The 14105-nt window shown below is 40.3% G+C and overlaps 1 protein-coding gene across 4 annotated transcripts in view; it reads right to left on the reverse strand.

Annotated features, from left to right (window-relative positions):
* C6 (complement C6) overlaps window positions 1–14105 on the reverse strand; it is a 77865-nt gene that overhangs the window by 28846 nt on the left and 34914 nt on the right. For all 4 annotated transcript variants that reach the window (XM_084783546.1, XM_084783548.1, XM_084783547.1 and 1 more), the window contains 2 exons: window positions 9808–10048; window positions 4722–4844 (listed from right to left, as the gene is read on the reverse strand). In XM_084783546.1, the coding sequence (XP_084639672.1) occupies window positions 4722–4844; window positions 9808–10048 (364 nt within the window). The remainder of the gene's footprint in view (window positions 1–4721; window positions 4845–9807; window positions 10049–14105) is intronic.

Consider the following 14105-nt stretch of genomic DNA (forward strand, 5'->3'; position numbering starts at 1 on the left):
ATGACTCAGAACAGGAAATTAAAATATTAACTCTAGAATGGTAAAAATATAAAATGACTTGGGCCATTTTCTCTTTCAAGAGGAGAAAAAGATTTTGAGCAGTAGGATGAATGGAGATTTAGACGTGATAAATTCCACAGTTCTATTACTTTGAGTTGAGTTTTGGAAGGCTTGGAAGCACAAGAGAAATCTGATAGAAACTGATTTGTATCTGATTTTTCTCTAGTCATAGGATATGAGTGGATACATATATATAACATGGCATGCAACTTAGTGTTGATTTCTTTTAAAAAGACACTTGTAGTTATCTGTTATGTGCATATAAAATAGTCAGGACTTCACTAATCATAGAGGAAAGTGAGGAAGCCTGAGAAGCTACCTAGACACAGGCTGTCTGTAATAACAGGCCTGTCAGAGATCATCAGCAGGAGACAGGGTGACTGTGCCTGGCAACGAGGACGACAGCAAGTAGATGGGGCATGAGAAGACATGAAGAGGCCGCCTGCCAACCAAGATTCAATTTGCTCTCTAATGCTCCCTCAACAAGTGTGCATGTGCTCACGTGCACAGACAAGTACATGCTAAAATTAGCCCTGGGAATCACCAAAAGGGGCCAGTGAGGGTCCTATAACTGACTAAAAATTAATAATAAAAACCCAGAGTGATAGATTTATAGTCCATTGGCAATATTATAGTTTTCGACAAATTAGAATGTATGGGAATTTGAAAGATATGTTGGGTTCTGTTTAGGAAACATAAAATCTTATCTATGAATTTGTGAATTATTCCTTTTTTTCTTGAATTAAAAATGGTTGACTGCTTTATACAATTGCATAGTTCATTTTAGTCATTCATCTCCCATTCCTCTATTTCTTTTCTTATTATAATTTATTCAGATTACCCATTCCTTTCCTTCATTTCCTTCTCTGGACACCGGCACTGTTCTTATCAATGTGTTGCCATCCTATTTCCATGTGTGTGTGGCGCAGTAAGTTCATATTAGAGTCAGTTTCTGAGCATGTGTGGGAACTTGTTCAGTAGATCCAATTGAGGGAAATCATTTCCAGGCTTGCCCACAGGCCAGTCTTAGGGGGCATTTTCTCAGTTAGAGATTCCTGTTACAAAACAACTCTAGCTTGTGTCAAGTTGACATAAAAATACTCAGCACACTATCCATTTAAAAAGTTATATTATGAAATTACTTGTCTGTTTTCTGTACTTTTCCCCTTCTTTTTTTTTTTTTTTGTAGATGGTCTATGCTGTAAATGTGGTCACCAAGTTTATTATTCTCATTTTGCTTAACACACACACACACACACACACACACACACACACACACTCTCTCTCTCTCTCTCAACAGATATGTGCAAGTATTATATTTCAAATTGTCTATTAATTATTATGACAAAGTACTTGTAGTTGTTTTTCGTCTATATTTCTCATAAGAATGAAAATTTCAAATTTGTGAATTTCTGTGATTTTTACTTCTCTGTGTTGAGACCAGAAGGAGTAGCAACCAATGAGAGAGGTAAAGTAAGAGAAGACTTTTATATAAAATAGAAGTTAGTTATAGTTTCAAGGCATAAGAGAGAACATGAGTGGTTTAGATGACTGGAAAAGTTTAGCTCTGCAGAAAAAGGGGGCAAGGTCTTAGCCTCAAGTCCATCTGGGACCACGACATTCTTGTCTCGGGTTTAAAGAAATTTTCAGTCTTATTTTGTTCTCTTTTTTGGGTTAAGCCCTCTGTGACTTCTAAAGGACATGTTTCATTTCTGTTCAGTCTATTCAGTTTGACTTATTTCGGAGCTGTGGCTGGTGGAACGGGTAGCACAGGCTTCATTCTTTGTGACAGCCTCTTGGAATAACATTCTGAAAAATTGGTCTAGTTATCCTTATGCTTTTCTGGAAAATAAAAAGTAGCCATTTGCTTTCTCCCTCAGTTCTACAGAGAACAGATGCCCTTGTATCCTAGATCCCAATTAAGGTTAATATATAAAGAATTGTGGCTTTCTCTATATTTTCTCTCCATCTAACTTTTTCCTCAGTCAAGATGGCTTACTGTTCAAAGCCACTGAAGTCTCTGTTGTCTTGGACAACTCTCATCAGAATATGTTATTATGCATAACTCAGTCTCTTGTGAGGCAAGGAAACTAATATGTAAGAACCCTTAAAAACCTAGTAGCAATAAAGCCTGCCTACATCCTAGGACAAACAAAAACTTTATAGTGTATAACTAAGAGAGCTCCTCTAATTAGTTATCCTTATTCCACAGAGGAAATTGTCTCTCATTCCTCATCAGACAAGCTTCCTTTTCCAATGGATAGAGGCTGTTACATAGATCCACAATTGGCCAAAAAGAGAATAAGTGGCTGTCGAGTGCCCAGCCCCAACTAGTACATCTCATGTAATCCTATACTAGGGCTGAAGGAATGCATAGGGAGAGAGTCCGGAAAAGTTATGAAAACCAGAGAACCATAATGCCTGCTGCTGGGTAATGTCTCCTAGCCATGTCAGGGAAGTTGAACCCATAAAATCTCAGTATGGTTGAGGAAACGAGACCTTATAATGGTGACAGCAGTCAATATGCCAGGAGGATGGGAGGGGGTTCACTAAGCTCTGTCTGTAGATGAAGAACTAGAGGCAAATGCTCCTGAGAGGGGGAGAATCAGTTTTCTTTAAGGACAAGTGTCCTCCTATGATATACAATCCCAAGTAGCTAGCACTAAAGACATGGCTATATGAGCAACACTATATAGACTCAGTAGGTTTTATGTATATATGCATATATAAATGTGTACATATAAACATATATATGTATAAGTATGTAATAACTATAGAAGAAGAGGGGTCATGAGTTTGAGAGAGAGAGAGAGTGGAAGAGGGACATGGGAGGAGTTGGAGGGAAAATATGAAAGGGTAGAAATATTGCAAATAAAGTACTTATATATGAAAGTCTAAAAAAGGGAAAAATTAAATAAAAGCAAAACAGAACTTTATAGTTGAACAATATATGGTGATTTAACCTGCTGCATTATGTCATGAATGTAATTTAGATATTGTAACATAGGATTAAATCGATTAAACTGGGACTTATTTCACCTTGGCAATGAGGGACAATTAGGCTCAAACAACAGATCAATAATGACTTCAAAGAAAGTTATTCAGAGATGAGAGTAGAAATTAACAGAATCAAAATGTTTGCACTATGCATGTTAGCACCAGTAAAAGTTAGAAGTTAAAACAGGAAGATAATGAGTTACATGACAGCCTGAGGTGCATAGTGAGGCCCTTTCTAAAAGCCAAAGCCAAGACTGAATCTTCTGTGTCATTCTTTTAAAAACAAACTAAAGCCAAGAGGGTCTGGAAAAGTGTTTGTCACACATGGTTACACTAACTAAATGCCTTCTAATTTTGCCTCCTATTTCTATTCTGCTTATGATATTTGTTTCTAACATATAGGTGTTTAAAAATGTTCACATTAAGTTATAAGTGCATGTGTGTGCTCTCACTTGCACAATCAATTATGCCAGAGAATTGCCTTACTGATAAGAAGCTATTGTGACAATCAGCCAGTTTAGTAGTGTCAGGATGCCATCCATTGTATGTTACAAACCTTATAAATATGAGATAATGGGAGTTAGCAAGGGAGAAGACCTCGGGTTCACTTTCGTATGCTGCTTTGCAAAGATGCTTCTGTAAGACGGCATATCATAAAAGAGAATCAGCCCACACTTGTGTTTAATATCATATTGTTAATGATTGATGTGTTCTGAGTTTATGCTCCCCATCCTACCTTACAGTCCAGATGCTCCAGCTGGAATCCATGCTGGAATCAGGCAAACACTAACTAAACTCAGTGTCCCAAGAAGTGCCAGAGTCCAGACATTCAGAGAATGAGGGAACAGTGCAAGGAATGATAACAGCCGACATCCACCACTAGTCGCCAAAGTGTGGAGGTTCATGCAACCAGAGGGGCAGGACTGAGCTATAGCATGATTGACTGCTTTTGTAGCTGCTGTATCCATTTCCCTGGTTCTTATAAACTTTGCTGGCCAGAGGCAGAACACAGCTTCCAAAACCATGCCAGTCTTTGCCTTCTCAGATCACAGACCTGAATAAAGTTGAACTTAAAGGTTTAATTCCTGCCTCTGTACATGTGTCTTTGTGGTGACTGGTCACATGAGTTCCAGCATTTTGATGTCTCTATGTTTCTAATGGTTGATTACCTACATATCTTTGCTTTCTAAGTTTCTTAATGGTGGTATATGGTTTATACTCATGTCATGTTTACTTTTCAATGCCTAATAAGGAGTTCCACCTATGGAAAAATCAATATACTGTTCATTGAATTGTACAGCCTAGGAATAAGAAAAAGAACACCTTAGCCAATTCTACTTTTTTTTTTTTTTACAATCCAGAGTCTCTCTGTGTAGCTCTGGCTGTCCTGGACTTGCTTTGTAGTACAAGCTGGCCTTGGATTCATAGAGATCCATCTACCTCTGTTGCCTGACTGCTGGGATTAGAGGCATATGCCATCTCACCTGGCCATTTTTACATTTTAAGTAATGCTAATGATATTTTACTTATTCCCTCCCTCACAGCACACGGTTTTTTGAAGCAGACAAATAATAAAAATGAAGATATATCAGTCATGTGCAGTATGGTTAAGTGATGGGCAGTTTTAGGACACCCAGGACCAACTACCAAGATAGCACTGTTACCTTCATATTTTTCAGACAGCTTATTCATGGTGCATCGGTTCTCCTTGTATGTTTTTGTGAAAATGAAGTAGCGTTTTTTTGTTTCATACTGGACACAATGTCGGGTTTCTTCTTCCGTTAAACCTGGAAAATGAAATACAAGCAAACTCCCTGAGAAATAGAGGAGGAGGGAAGTGTTGCTCTGATTACTGTTGGGGCTGGAGCTATTGGTAGCTTCTGTCCTGCTCAGCTCTAATAGACAGTTTTGCTCTGAGATTCACCCCCACACAGGTCTGGGGACATCCCAAATGGAGGAGATTCTGTGAGATCTCACCATCTTCACTTTGACACTGGTTCCAGGAAACGCCTGTGAGACTGCTGTACCCCATCCCATGGGCGTTTGTCTCTTCCAGCTGTCCTTGTTGCCATAGCACACAATGGGCCACAAGGATTGTCTGCTGTGCTGTGAGCTGCCTCTGTGTAGCCTGCTCATCTGGTCTTTTTCTCACTATGACATGAATCTGGTTTTGTGAGATGAGAGACACTTTCACTTGTGCATCATCTCAAGTGTGACTTGTGGCCACCTGTCCATCACTCACCACTCATTTTCATATTTATTTGGGCTTCCTTTCCATGACTTGGTTAGTCATTCCATCCCTATTTCCCAAACCTTTTTAAAAAAGATTTATTTATTTCATTTATTGTATATCAGTGATTTATCTGCCAAAGAAGGCATCAGATCACATTATAGATGGTTGTGAGCCACCATGTAGTTTCTGGGAATCGAACTCAGGACCTCTGGAAGAGCAGGTGGTGCTCTTAACCACTGAGCCATCTCTCCAGCTCCCCAACCCTTTTTATTATAATAGAAATTCTAAAGTCTTGGCTGATCAACTCTTGGGACCCTTTTTAAAAATATATTTTATTAATTTATTCATATTATATCTAAATCGTTATCCCATCCCTTGTATCCTCCCATTCTTCCCTCCCTCCCATTTTCCCCTTACTCCCCTTCATATGACTGTGACTGAAGGGGACCTCTTCCCCTTGTATATGCTCATATCATTGGCTAGATCTGGGTAGGAGTTCGGGGAGGATATCCTATTGAGATTCTAGGTGAGAGAAGCATGGGAGAATGGGGAGATAGAAGGATCCAGAAGGTCCTGGAAACCTACAAGAAGAACATTATGATGGGCAGATCTGGGCCTAGGGGTCCTGCTCAAACTATGGCACCAGCCAAGAACAGTATGTGCAGTAAACATAGAACCCCTACCCAGATCTTGGGACTCTTTGATGGCTGTTTCATCTCTTTATCTGAATTCAAATCTATATTGCCACCATTTCCCTGTTGTCTCAAGGGGAGGGGCACAGCACTACCTAATTTCCATCTCCTAAGGTTGGGAATTGTAATCAGCATCTTCTCAGATCCTCAGTACTGCTTTCACTGGGTGGCTCTCTACTATCTCATCTATCGTGTAAAATCTCTGATGCTTGGAGGCCAGAACCATTCCATTAGAAGACCTCTACCAAGCCCCACCATTCACTGATTTCCTACCATCAGTCGTTAAAGCTTTGACACCCTAATACTTGAATCACCTCTAACACAGTGCCAGTAATTACGCTCACTGATCTCAGAGTCTATGAATCTGGTCCAGCACAGAGAGGTGAGATAGCATACTTAAGGGTAGAGTTTGTACTACTTATCTGAGATAAGGCGAAGGAAATTGATGTCTCCTATTTTCTTCACAGTGCTCCAAGACATGTGACTATGCATGGGAGGTGAGCTGTAATACCAGCTCTTAACCACCTTAAAACCAAAACCTTATCAAATTATAGCACTTAGGATTACAGGGAGAAATAATGTGAGAGCTTTAGGCATTCATCAGATCAGGTCTGATGCCAAAGTCTAGGCATGAAGGCACAGATTTCTCAGAGGAGATATAGCTAGATGTGAATCAGTCAGCTTGTGTTTCTTTTTCTTTCTTTCTTTCTTTCTTTCTTTCTTTCTTTCTTTCTTTCTTTTACTTTTTATGGTTTGAGTCCGATGAATTTGAAGGTACATAATATTCATTAGGAGTAAAAAAACAGTTTTGAAGCTCTTGTATGTGCCTTTTTAACTTTAAAAACAACAATAGCAACAAGGATGTTTTTTGTTTCTTTGTTTGTTTGTTTTTGTTTTTTCACGACATGGTTTCTCTGTGTATCCTTGACTGTCCTGGACTCACTTTGTAGATCAGGCTAGCATTGAACTCACAGCCATCTGTCTGCCTCTGCCTCCCAAGTGCTGGGATTAAAGGCATGTGCTACCACCACCCGGCAAGGATGGTTATTTTATTCAGTCTTGCAGAGTAAGTATGTAGATCTGGTACCACTGTCAAAATGAGAAGCAACCGTAGTTCATTATTGCAATCAAAGGGTGAAATTCTCTTTCTTATTCTTTCATTGGAATTTTAAAGTTTATAAATTATAATTAAATTTTATGTGGCTAACTAATTATAATACAATGCTTTACCTAAGGGTAAAGTTAACTTCATATATTTGAGGACCATGTATGATTCTTTAGAGAAATGAAAGATGATTCTGGTTCATGGCAGTGATTAAAGAATCAAGGTCTCACCAGTGACTCTCTGTGCAGTCCTTTTTATCCCCCATACAGAGTACATTGAGTGGCTTCTGTACATTTTAACTGGGGCGAGGGTCTCCCTGGTGCTGTGTACCTGAGCTGTCACATGTGACAGAGGGATGAGTGTTTCTGTAGCATTTTAGCCTGTTCTAAATGAGGAATAAGCAGCACTAGTCACCACTATGCTCGACTATGTTTTATTAATATACAATAAAGGCTTAGGGGAAAAATGTGGAGTTGAGAAAGAGTGGTGTGATTATTTTTTTTCCTCAAATTCAGAGTCTTTACAAAAGGACTTTTAAAATTACCTTCTTGTTTAGAATATCGCCACTGTTTACAGTTTACTATGTATCTCTGAAATTCTTTCACCTTGTATACTGAAGTATCATCAACTCTTATTCAAGATCTCACCTTGCTGATGGGGCACTGAACAGCAGGGGGATGAAGCAGTGAAGGGATGCAAGGAAAAGAGTTTGGTTTAATTGTACTCTTCTTGGGGGAGAGAAACTACTATTGAACAGAAGAGGTATAATTGCTATTAAGTAAAGCCAAGCAATACCTTAAATCTACAGTCTAGTTCTAACCTTGTTTCTAGATAAAGGAAGAAAAAAAAAAACTGAGAAAAAGAGAAAGTTCATTTAGAGAGGGTATAAAAGCAGGAAAACCCACACTTTGGAGAATTCCAGTCTATTAAACTTTGTTCTGTACCAGTGTGCTTCAGCTTCGTCATAATTATGATTATGAACAAATATTAATGTAGCTCAAAATTATCTGGACAAAAATATTCAACTTATAAAAACATTGAACACCACATTACTGGATACGTGAGATATATCCACATGCATGCATATACTGTAAATATACACATAGCAGATATATATTTATATAATATCTCTGTATTTAATCTAGTATATATGATGTCTGTGTGTATATACAGTGTGTATATGTATATGAATATGTATGGAGGTTAATTTTAGTTTCCTGCCACATTTCAAGTTTTCTTGGTTTCAGCCCATGTTTCATTGTCACTCTCTACCTCTGTTTATAAGAGAAAGAGAATGAAAGTGAGAAGGTTTTAGCAGGAAATACCGAGCCTGTCACTCCTCTATTTTGGTTAAAGGCCTTCAATTACTGAAACATTGGGTGACTGGTTAAAGATTCTCACAGTTGTTTGACCTAGTCTCTAAGCACCGAGGGGCTTTGTACTGAATGCACAATAAGAACACTCATCAAATGGGACACCATGTCTAGGGTCCAGCAGCAGTGACCACAGTGACTTCATCTGCAGGTCAGATGAGGTAAAGTCAAGGGCTAAGGGTTTTTTCTAACCATTTGTGCACCGTGATGGTGTTGGTGACATTTGAAGTGGCATGCTATACCCAATACATCATACAAGCCTTGTTTCAATAGAAAGAATGAGATACAACACAACAGACAAGTACTATGAATAGCACATAATGGTGTAATCCTTTCAGATTTTGGTAAATGTACAAGATCATTTTTTAAAAAGTTCTTTTACTGAAAACCTGGAATGGTGTTTGTTTCATTCCCTTTATTAGGAAGCACACTAAGAGGGATCTCCTGGTTCAGAAGGACTCAGCAAAGGCCAATTCACACATCAACATCTTCTATAAGGAGACATAAGGACAGAGGACTAGGACTTAGACTTAGTGATGATTAATTTTTATACCTATTTAGTCAAATTTATAAATTGTTGGCTGGTTACTATTAATTCTCAATTTTTATCTCAAGGAACACATGACAGACCATCATGAGGGCACTGTTTTACTTCACATGGGTATCTGAAAATAAAGTAATCCAAAGATTGCATACATATAATAATAGTGATAATTAGTATTGAAATTTTAGGTAAGACTCAAGAAAACAAGGTGCTTGGTATATATAAAACATTTGTTGGGTTTCTTAGGGAATTACATTGAAAACTTTCTGAAAGTAAGATACTTTGCACTTGTTTGCAAGTTTCAAGAGTAATGAATATTTGGGCCACATTAACTTAGTCTCTTGTCAAATCTCTAATTATTCTTTCATCTTATACCACTTGTCTCTACATAAAAACCATTAAAAAACAATAATTGATATTCAATTTTCTGTACATTGTTATGGTATAAGTTATTTGCTATAAAATGTTATAAGTATATTATATAAAATTTTGAGGAACCTTTTTCGTTCTTGTTTTGGTACTGGCAAGTATCTCGCTTCTTAAATGACAATGACTGACATTGGGCCACAGAGGTTAAACATATTTTCTTCTCTTTTGGCCCTCCTTATTTACTATTTTTATTTTATTTTATTTAAGTGTTTGCATTTGGTTCTTCTTCATCTCAAATGTGGCAACAGCAACAAGAAAAGATCTAATGAATTCAAATTAGAGTCATTATAGTAGTCATTAGATAGGAGAATGATGGGTAAGAGAAAGGTGTGTTCTATGCCATCGTCAGGCCAAACAAGCCAAAGTCCACACACCTGAGTTCTGTAGCTCTTGGCGGCTGAACTGGTAGAGAAGGTCATACTTGCCCCCCAGAGAGCCAGAGGTGAAGTAGTGGGTCCCGAAGTCATCAAATATTCGGCTGTACAAAGCATAGTTGTATTCTAAAGGCAGATGGTTAAGGGCTTTCAGAAAAACATCTGAAAGCTGCAGGTCTGTCGTTTTCATTGTGAAGTTTAGGACTTTTATCACTTTATGGATCCTAACAAAGCTAGAATCCTGCATAAAGGGGGGGGGGGAGGCATAAGAAAAACATTTAAAAGCAAATGTAGACAGAGGTAACGAAAACGTGAGACATCTACTCTTTAAATGTCTTCGGCTTCTCACTAGCCCCAATTCCTACCACAGGATGGAAACAACTCAATTCCACTTCACGTTTTCACACACCAACTGCGATCTTCATGCTGCATTCCAGTGTCCTTTACTTCAGTGTTCAAAGTACTAAACAGATGAGACTATCTCAACACGTACGTTGCGTGGCTTGGGTGTGCCTATTTTAGCAAGGAGGAGATGAGTGATCAGAAACATTAGTGTTTCTGATTGTCCGTGCATAGTTGCACCACCAACGAGTTTTTACATAAAGTTTCAACTCAAAGTTTTAAGGTGATACTAACCAGAAAGTCTTTAGCTGTCTGTTGCTGGATTAAGGAAACATGTACCAGATGACATTTCACACTCTTAGTGCCAAAGAACACCACATTTTCCATCACTGAGTAATGAAATTAAACACATTTTTCATATTCTATCTCTGACATGCATATGCAGAAGTGTGAACGTTTTTTACCCTTGTTTTTTGCAAACTCATTTGCTTGTTCTTTCATCTCTTATTATGTAGGTTAACTTGAGGCTAAACAATTGGTACTGTGTTATGTTTTTGTTTCTTTACATTCCCCCACATAACCACTGGAATTTATAAGCACATTCAGGTTTACTGTGTTTACAAATTATGTATTTTTCTGTATCTCTTGATTCTAACAAATTGTGTTATAACTATCATGTTGTAGAAAAGGATTTTTTGTAGTTGTTAACTATAAAAGAATCATTTTCCTATATGCTATAATTACAAAGTTAAAAAAAAGAACCCTGCTAATGTAAAAGCCAAATACATTGGAAAGATAAAAAGGAGCTACTGTTTATTCTCTTTCTTCTCTCTACTCTCATCCCTTCCTACATTTTTGTCTTCAATTTAATTTTCTGTTCAGTTTTGTCAGATGCGCTTGTTATAGATGTGAACAAGGCAGACAAAGATTGTTCATTTGTAGAGTTTATGTTTTAGTGTGCATCCATTAACTCTATTTTTGAACTTTAATACTTGAATTTTGTTAAACAGCCCCCAATCTTGGGGAATCTCTGTGCTTTTATTAAGAAACAGGTATCTTTAAGGCAAGTTTTTGGAGGTTCAATATTTATATTTTTTTAAAGAATAAATCAGGGGGAATATACACTCAAGTTTGATAGCTCGACATAGCAGATGCACAGGCCATGGTATAAGGGCTGGAACTGGCAATTTTAGAGCAAGAAGTTACATTATACCAGGGCATTAAGCAATATTAACACATTTCACCAATTCGTGAGATTGTGTTGTTATTGAATTGTATTTTCATGGGTTCAGTTTTGTAAAGTAAATGAGGTAATCACCAAGCCTTACAGAATTGATTATTATTCATTCTTGAAGAGATTCTCTGCCAAATGAATGCTTATTTGGATCTGGGATTGACAAAACAGTACAACACATATTGGGCTAAATTGAAGTGCCTAGATCGTTCACAAATCTCTGGTGTGTCTCAGTATTTGCAGACTAAGAAAGGTCACACTAGCATTTTCTCCCTAGATGGACTAGAATAAGAATATCCTGTATTCAGATGGACTACGTCTTCTACGTCCATCATGATATTGTCTTGAGCCATATAAGTATGACAATTTAAAGGCAGAATGGCTGAAAAGTAGCAATTTCATATACTTTAACCAGAAAATAGCCCCAAATGTTTTGACATTGGGAAAGACTATTAAGATAAAAACTAGCTCTTTACACAGAGAAAAAGGTTTTTATGTGTGCTGTCTAGTATGTTTAAAGCGGTTATATCTAACTCTGTGAAATCTGCAGGTCACCTACATTTCTTCAGTATCTCCATCTCCTTCCCACTCTACGCTATACTTTCAGGCAATTATGTAGAGCCACAGATTCTCTGTCAGGGTGAGCAGGGGATTCGACCAAAGACCAGATCCCTAGGACACCTGAATTAGATCGAAAGATGGGAGTGTGTGTGTCTACAGAAAGCCTGAAATGGATTGCATAAAAAGACAAAGCTGGCAGATCCAAGATGGTGGCGAGCAATGTGGACCGTGTTTGGAAGCTCCAGTAAACAATTCAGGGAATTGCAGAGATTTCTGAGCCAGGAACACCAAGGTCCCCACACCACGGCAGCAGGAGTGCTCCACGGTTTGGAGGGACCAGGGTGCGGAGGACCTGCATGCCCCTGCACATGGGAGGAGCACGGATTTTCTCGGATCGGAGCAGTAGCAGCAGAGGCGGCAGCAGCAGCAGCACCAGCGGCACCAGTGGCACCAGCATCAGCAGCAGTGGTGGCTGAGGTTTGCAGCTCAGAGCCTTCCAGTGGAGTTGCTGTGGGAGAGGGGACTCTGGACAGGATTTGGGTTGTGTGGTGCCTTGAGACCCAAACTGGACTCGGCGGACATTTCAGCCCCAGAGTCCCAGGTTCAGTTCAGTGCACAGTGCCATGGAAACGCTGGCTCAGCTCAGCAAGCAATTCTGCCTGAGGCACTAGCTCAGTGCAGCCCCAGTTCTCCTGCTGTGACAGAGGCTGGGCAGAGCACTCAGTTTCACCCTAGGCACAGCTCAGCTCAGTGGCAGTTCCCCTGCTATGATGCAGGCTGGGCAGAGTGCTCAGTTCCACCCTAGGCACTAGCTCAGCACAGCCCCAGTTCTCCTGCTGTGATGCAGGCTGGGCAGAGCACTCAGTTCCACCCTAGGCACCAGCTCAGCTCAGCGGCAGCTCCCTTGCTGTGACGCAAGCAGGGCAGAGCGATCAGTTCCACCGAAGGTGCTAGCTCAGCACAGCCGCAGTTTTCCTGCTGTGATGCAGGCATGGCAGAGCACTCAGTTCCACCTGAAGCACTAGCTCAGTGCAGCCACAGTTCCCCTGCTGTGATGTAGGCTGGGTGGAGAGCTCAGTTCCACTGGAGGCACTAGCTCAGCTCAGCGGGCAGTTCTGGGGCACTGACGCAGCCTGAGGTCAGCATGCAGATTCAGCCCAGAGGCCCTAGCAGGACTTGCTGGGAAGTTTGGGCCCAGAGACTCTAGCTGAGCTGTGCACACAGGCTCAGCGGCCCTAAGACTCTGGCTGGACTATTCACGCAGTTTAGGCCCAGAGTCCCGGGCTGAACTCAGTGCACAGTGTGAGTCCAGAGTTCCTGGCTGACCTCTGTGCACAATTCCGCCCCGGAGACTCAGGTGGAGCTCGGTGTGCGGTTTGGGGCCAGAGTCCCTAACTGTGCTTGGCAGACAGATTGGGTCCAGAGACTCTAGCTGAGCTTTTGGCACAACCCCGGCTCTAAGACTCTGGTTGGACACAGTGTACAGTTTGAATCCAGAATTCCTGGCTGAGCTAGGCAGATGGTTCGGGCCCTAAGTCTATAACTGACCACAGCACGCACTTTGGGCCAAAAGCCCCTAGCTGAGCTTGGTGTGCAGTCCCAGCCCAAAAATTCTGGCTGGACCCTGTGTGCATTTTGAGCCCAGAATTGCTAGCTGAGCTCGGCAGATGGTTCAGGCTCTGAGAATCTAGCTGAGCTTGGCGCGTGGTTCGGGCCCAGTGTCCCTGACTGGACTTGGCAGGGGACCCAGAAGGCTGTGGATAACTTGGCCTGACCCAACGCTCATTCAGAGACCCAGAACGATTGCAGGACCCACAGCACAGGGGAGCTGAGGATCACTGGTTGTAAGAGTCCGAAACGACAAGGCTAAACTCCTGCCATCCACACCAGTGAAGCATCAGAGCTTCCAGCCTATGGAAATCATCAGAAAACAAGTGAATCTATCATCAGACTCCCTCCATCCAACTCTGGAAGTTACCCAACAAAAACAAAGATGGCAAGATGTCTAAAGGACAGCGTAAAAGCATACGCAAAAAACAAAAACAAAAACAAAAACAAAAAAACAACCCAAAACAACATGGCATCTCCAGTTTCCAGCTATCCCCCCAAAAAACAACCCAGAGAACTCAACAACAGAAATACAAGAAAGTGACATCAAATC

Source organism: Acomys minous (genome assembly GCF_964271855.1).
Source record: "Acomys minous genome assembly, chromosome: 5".
Lineage (NCBI taxonomy): Eukaryota > Metazoa > Chordata > Mammalia > Rodentia > Muridae > Acomys > Acomys minous.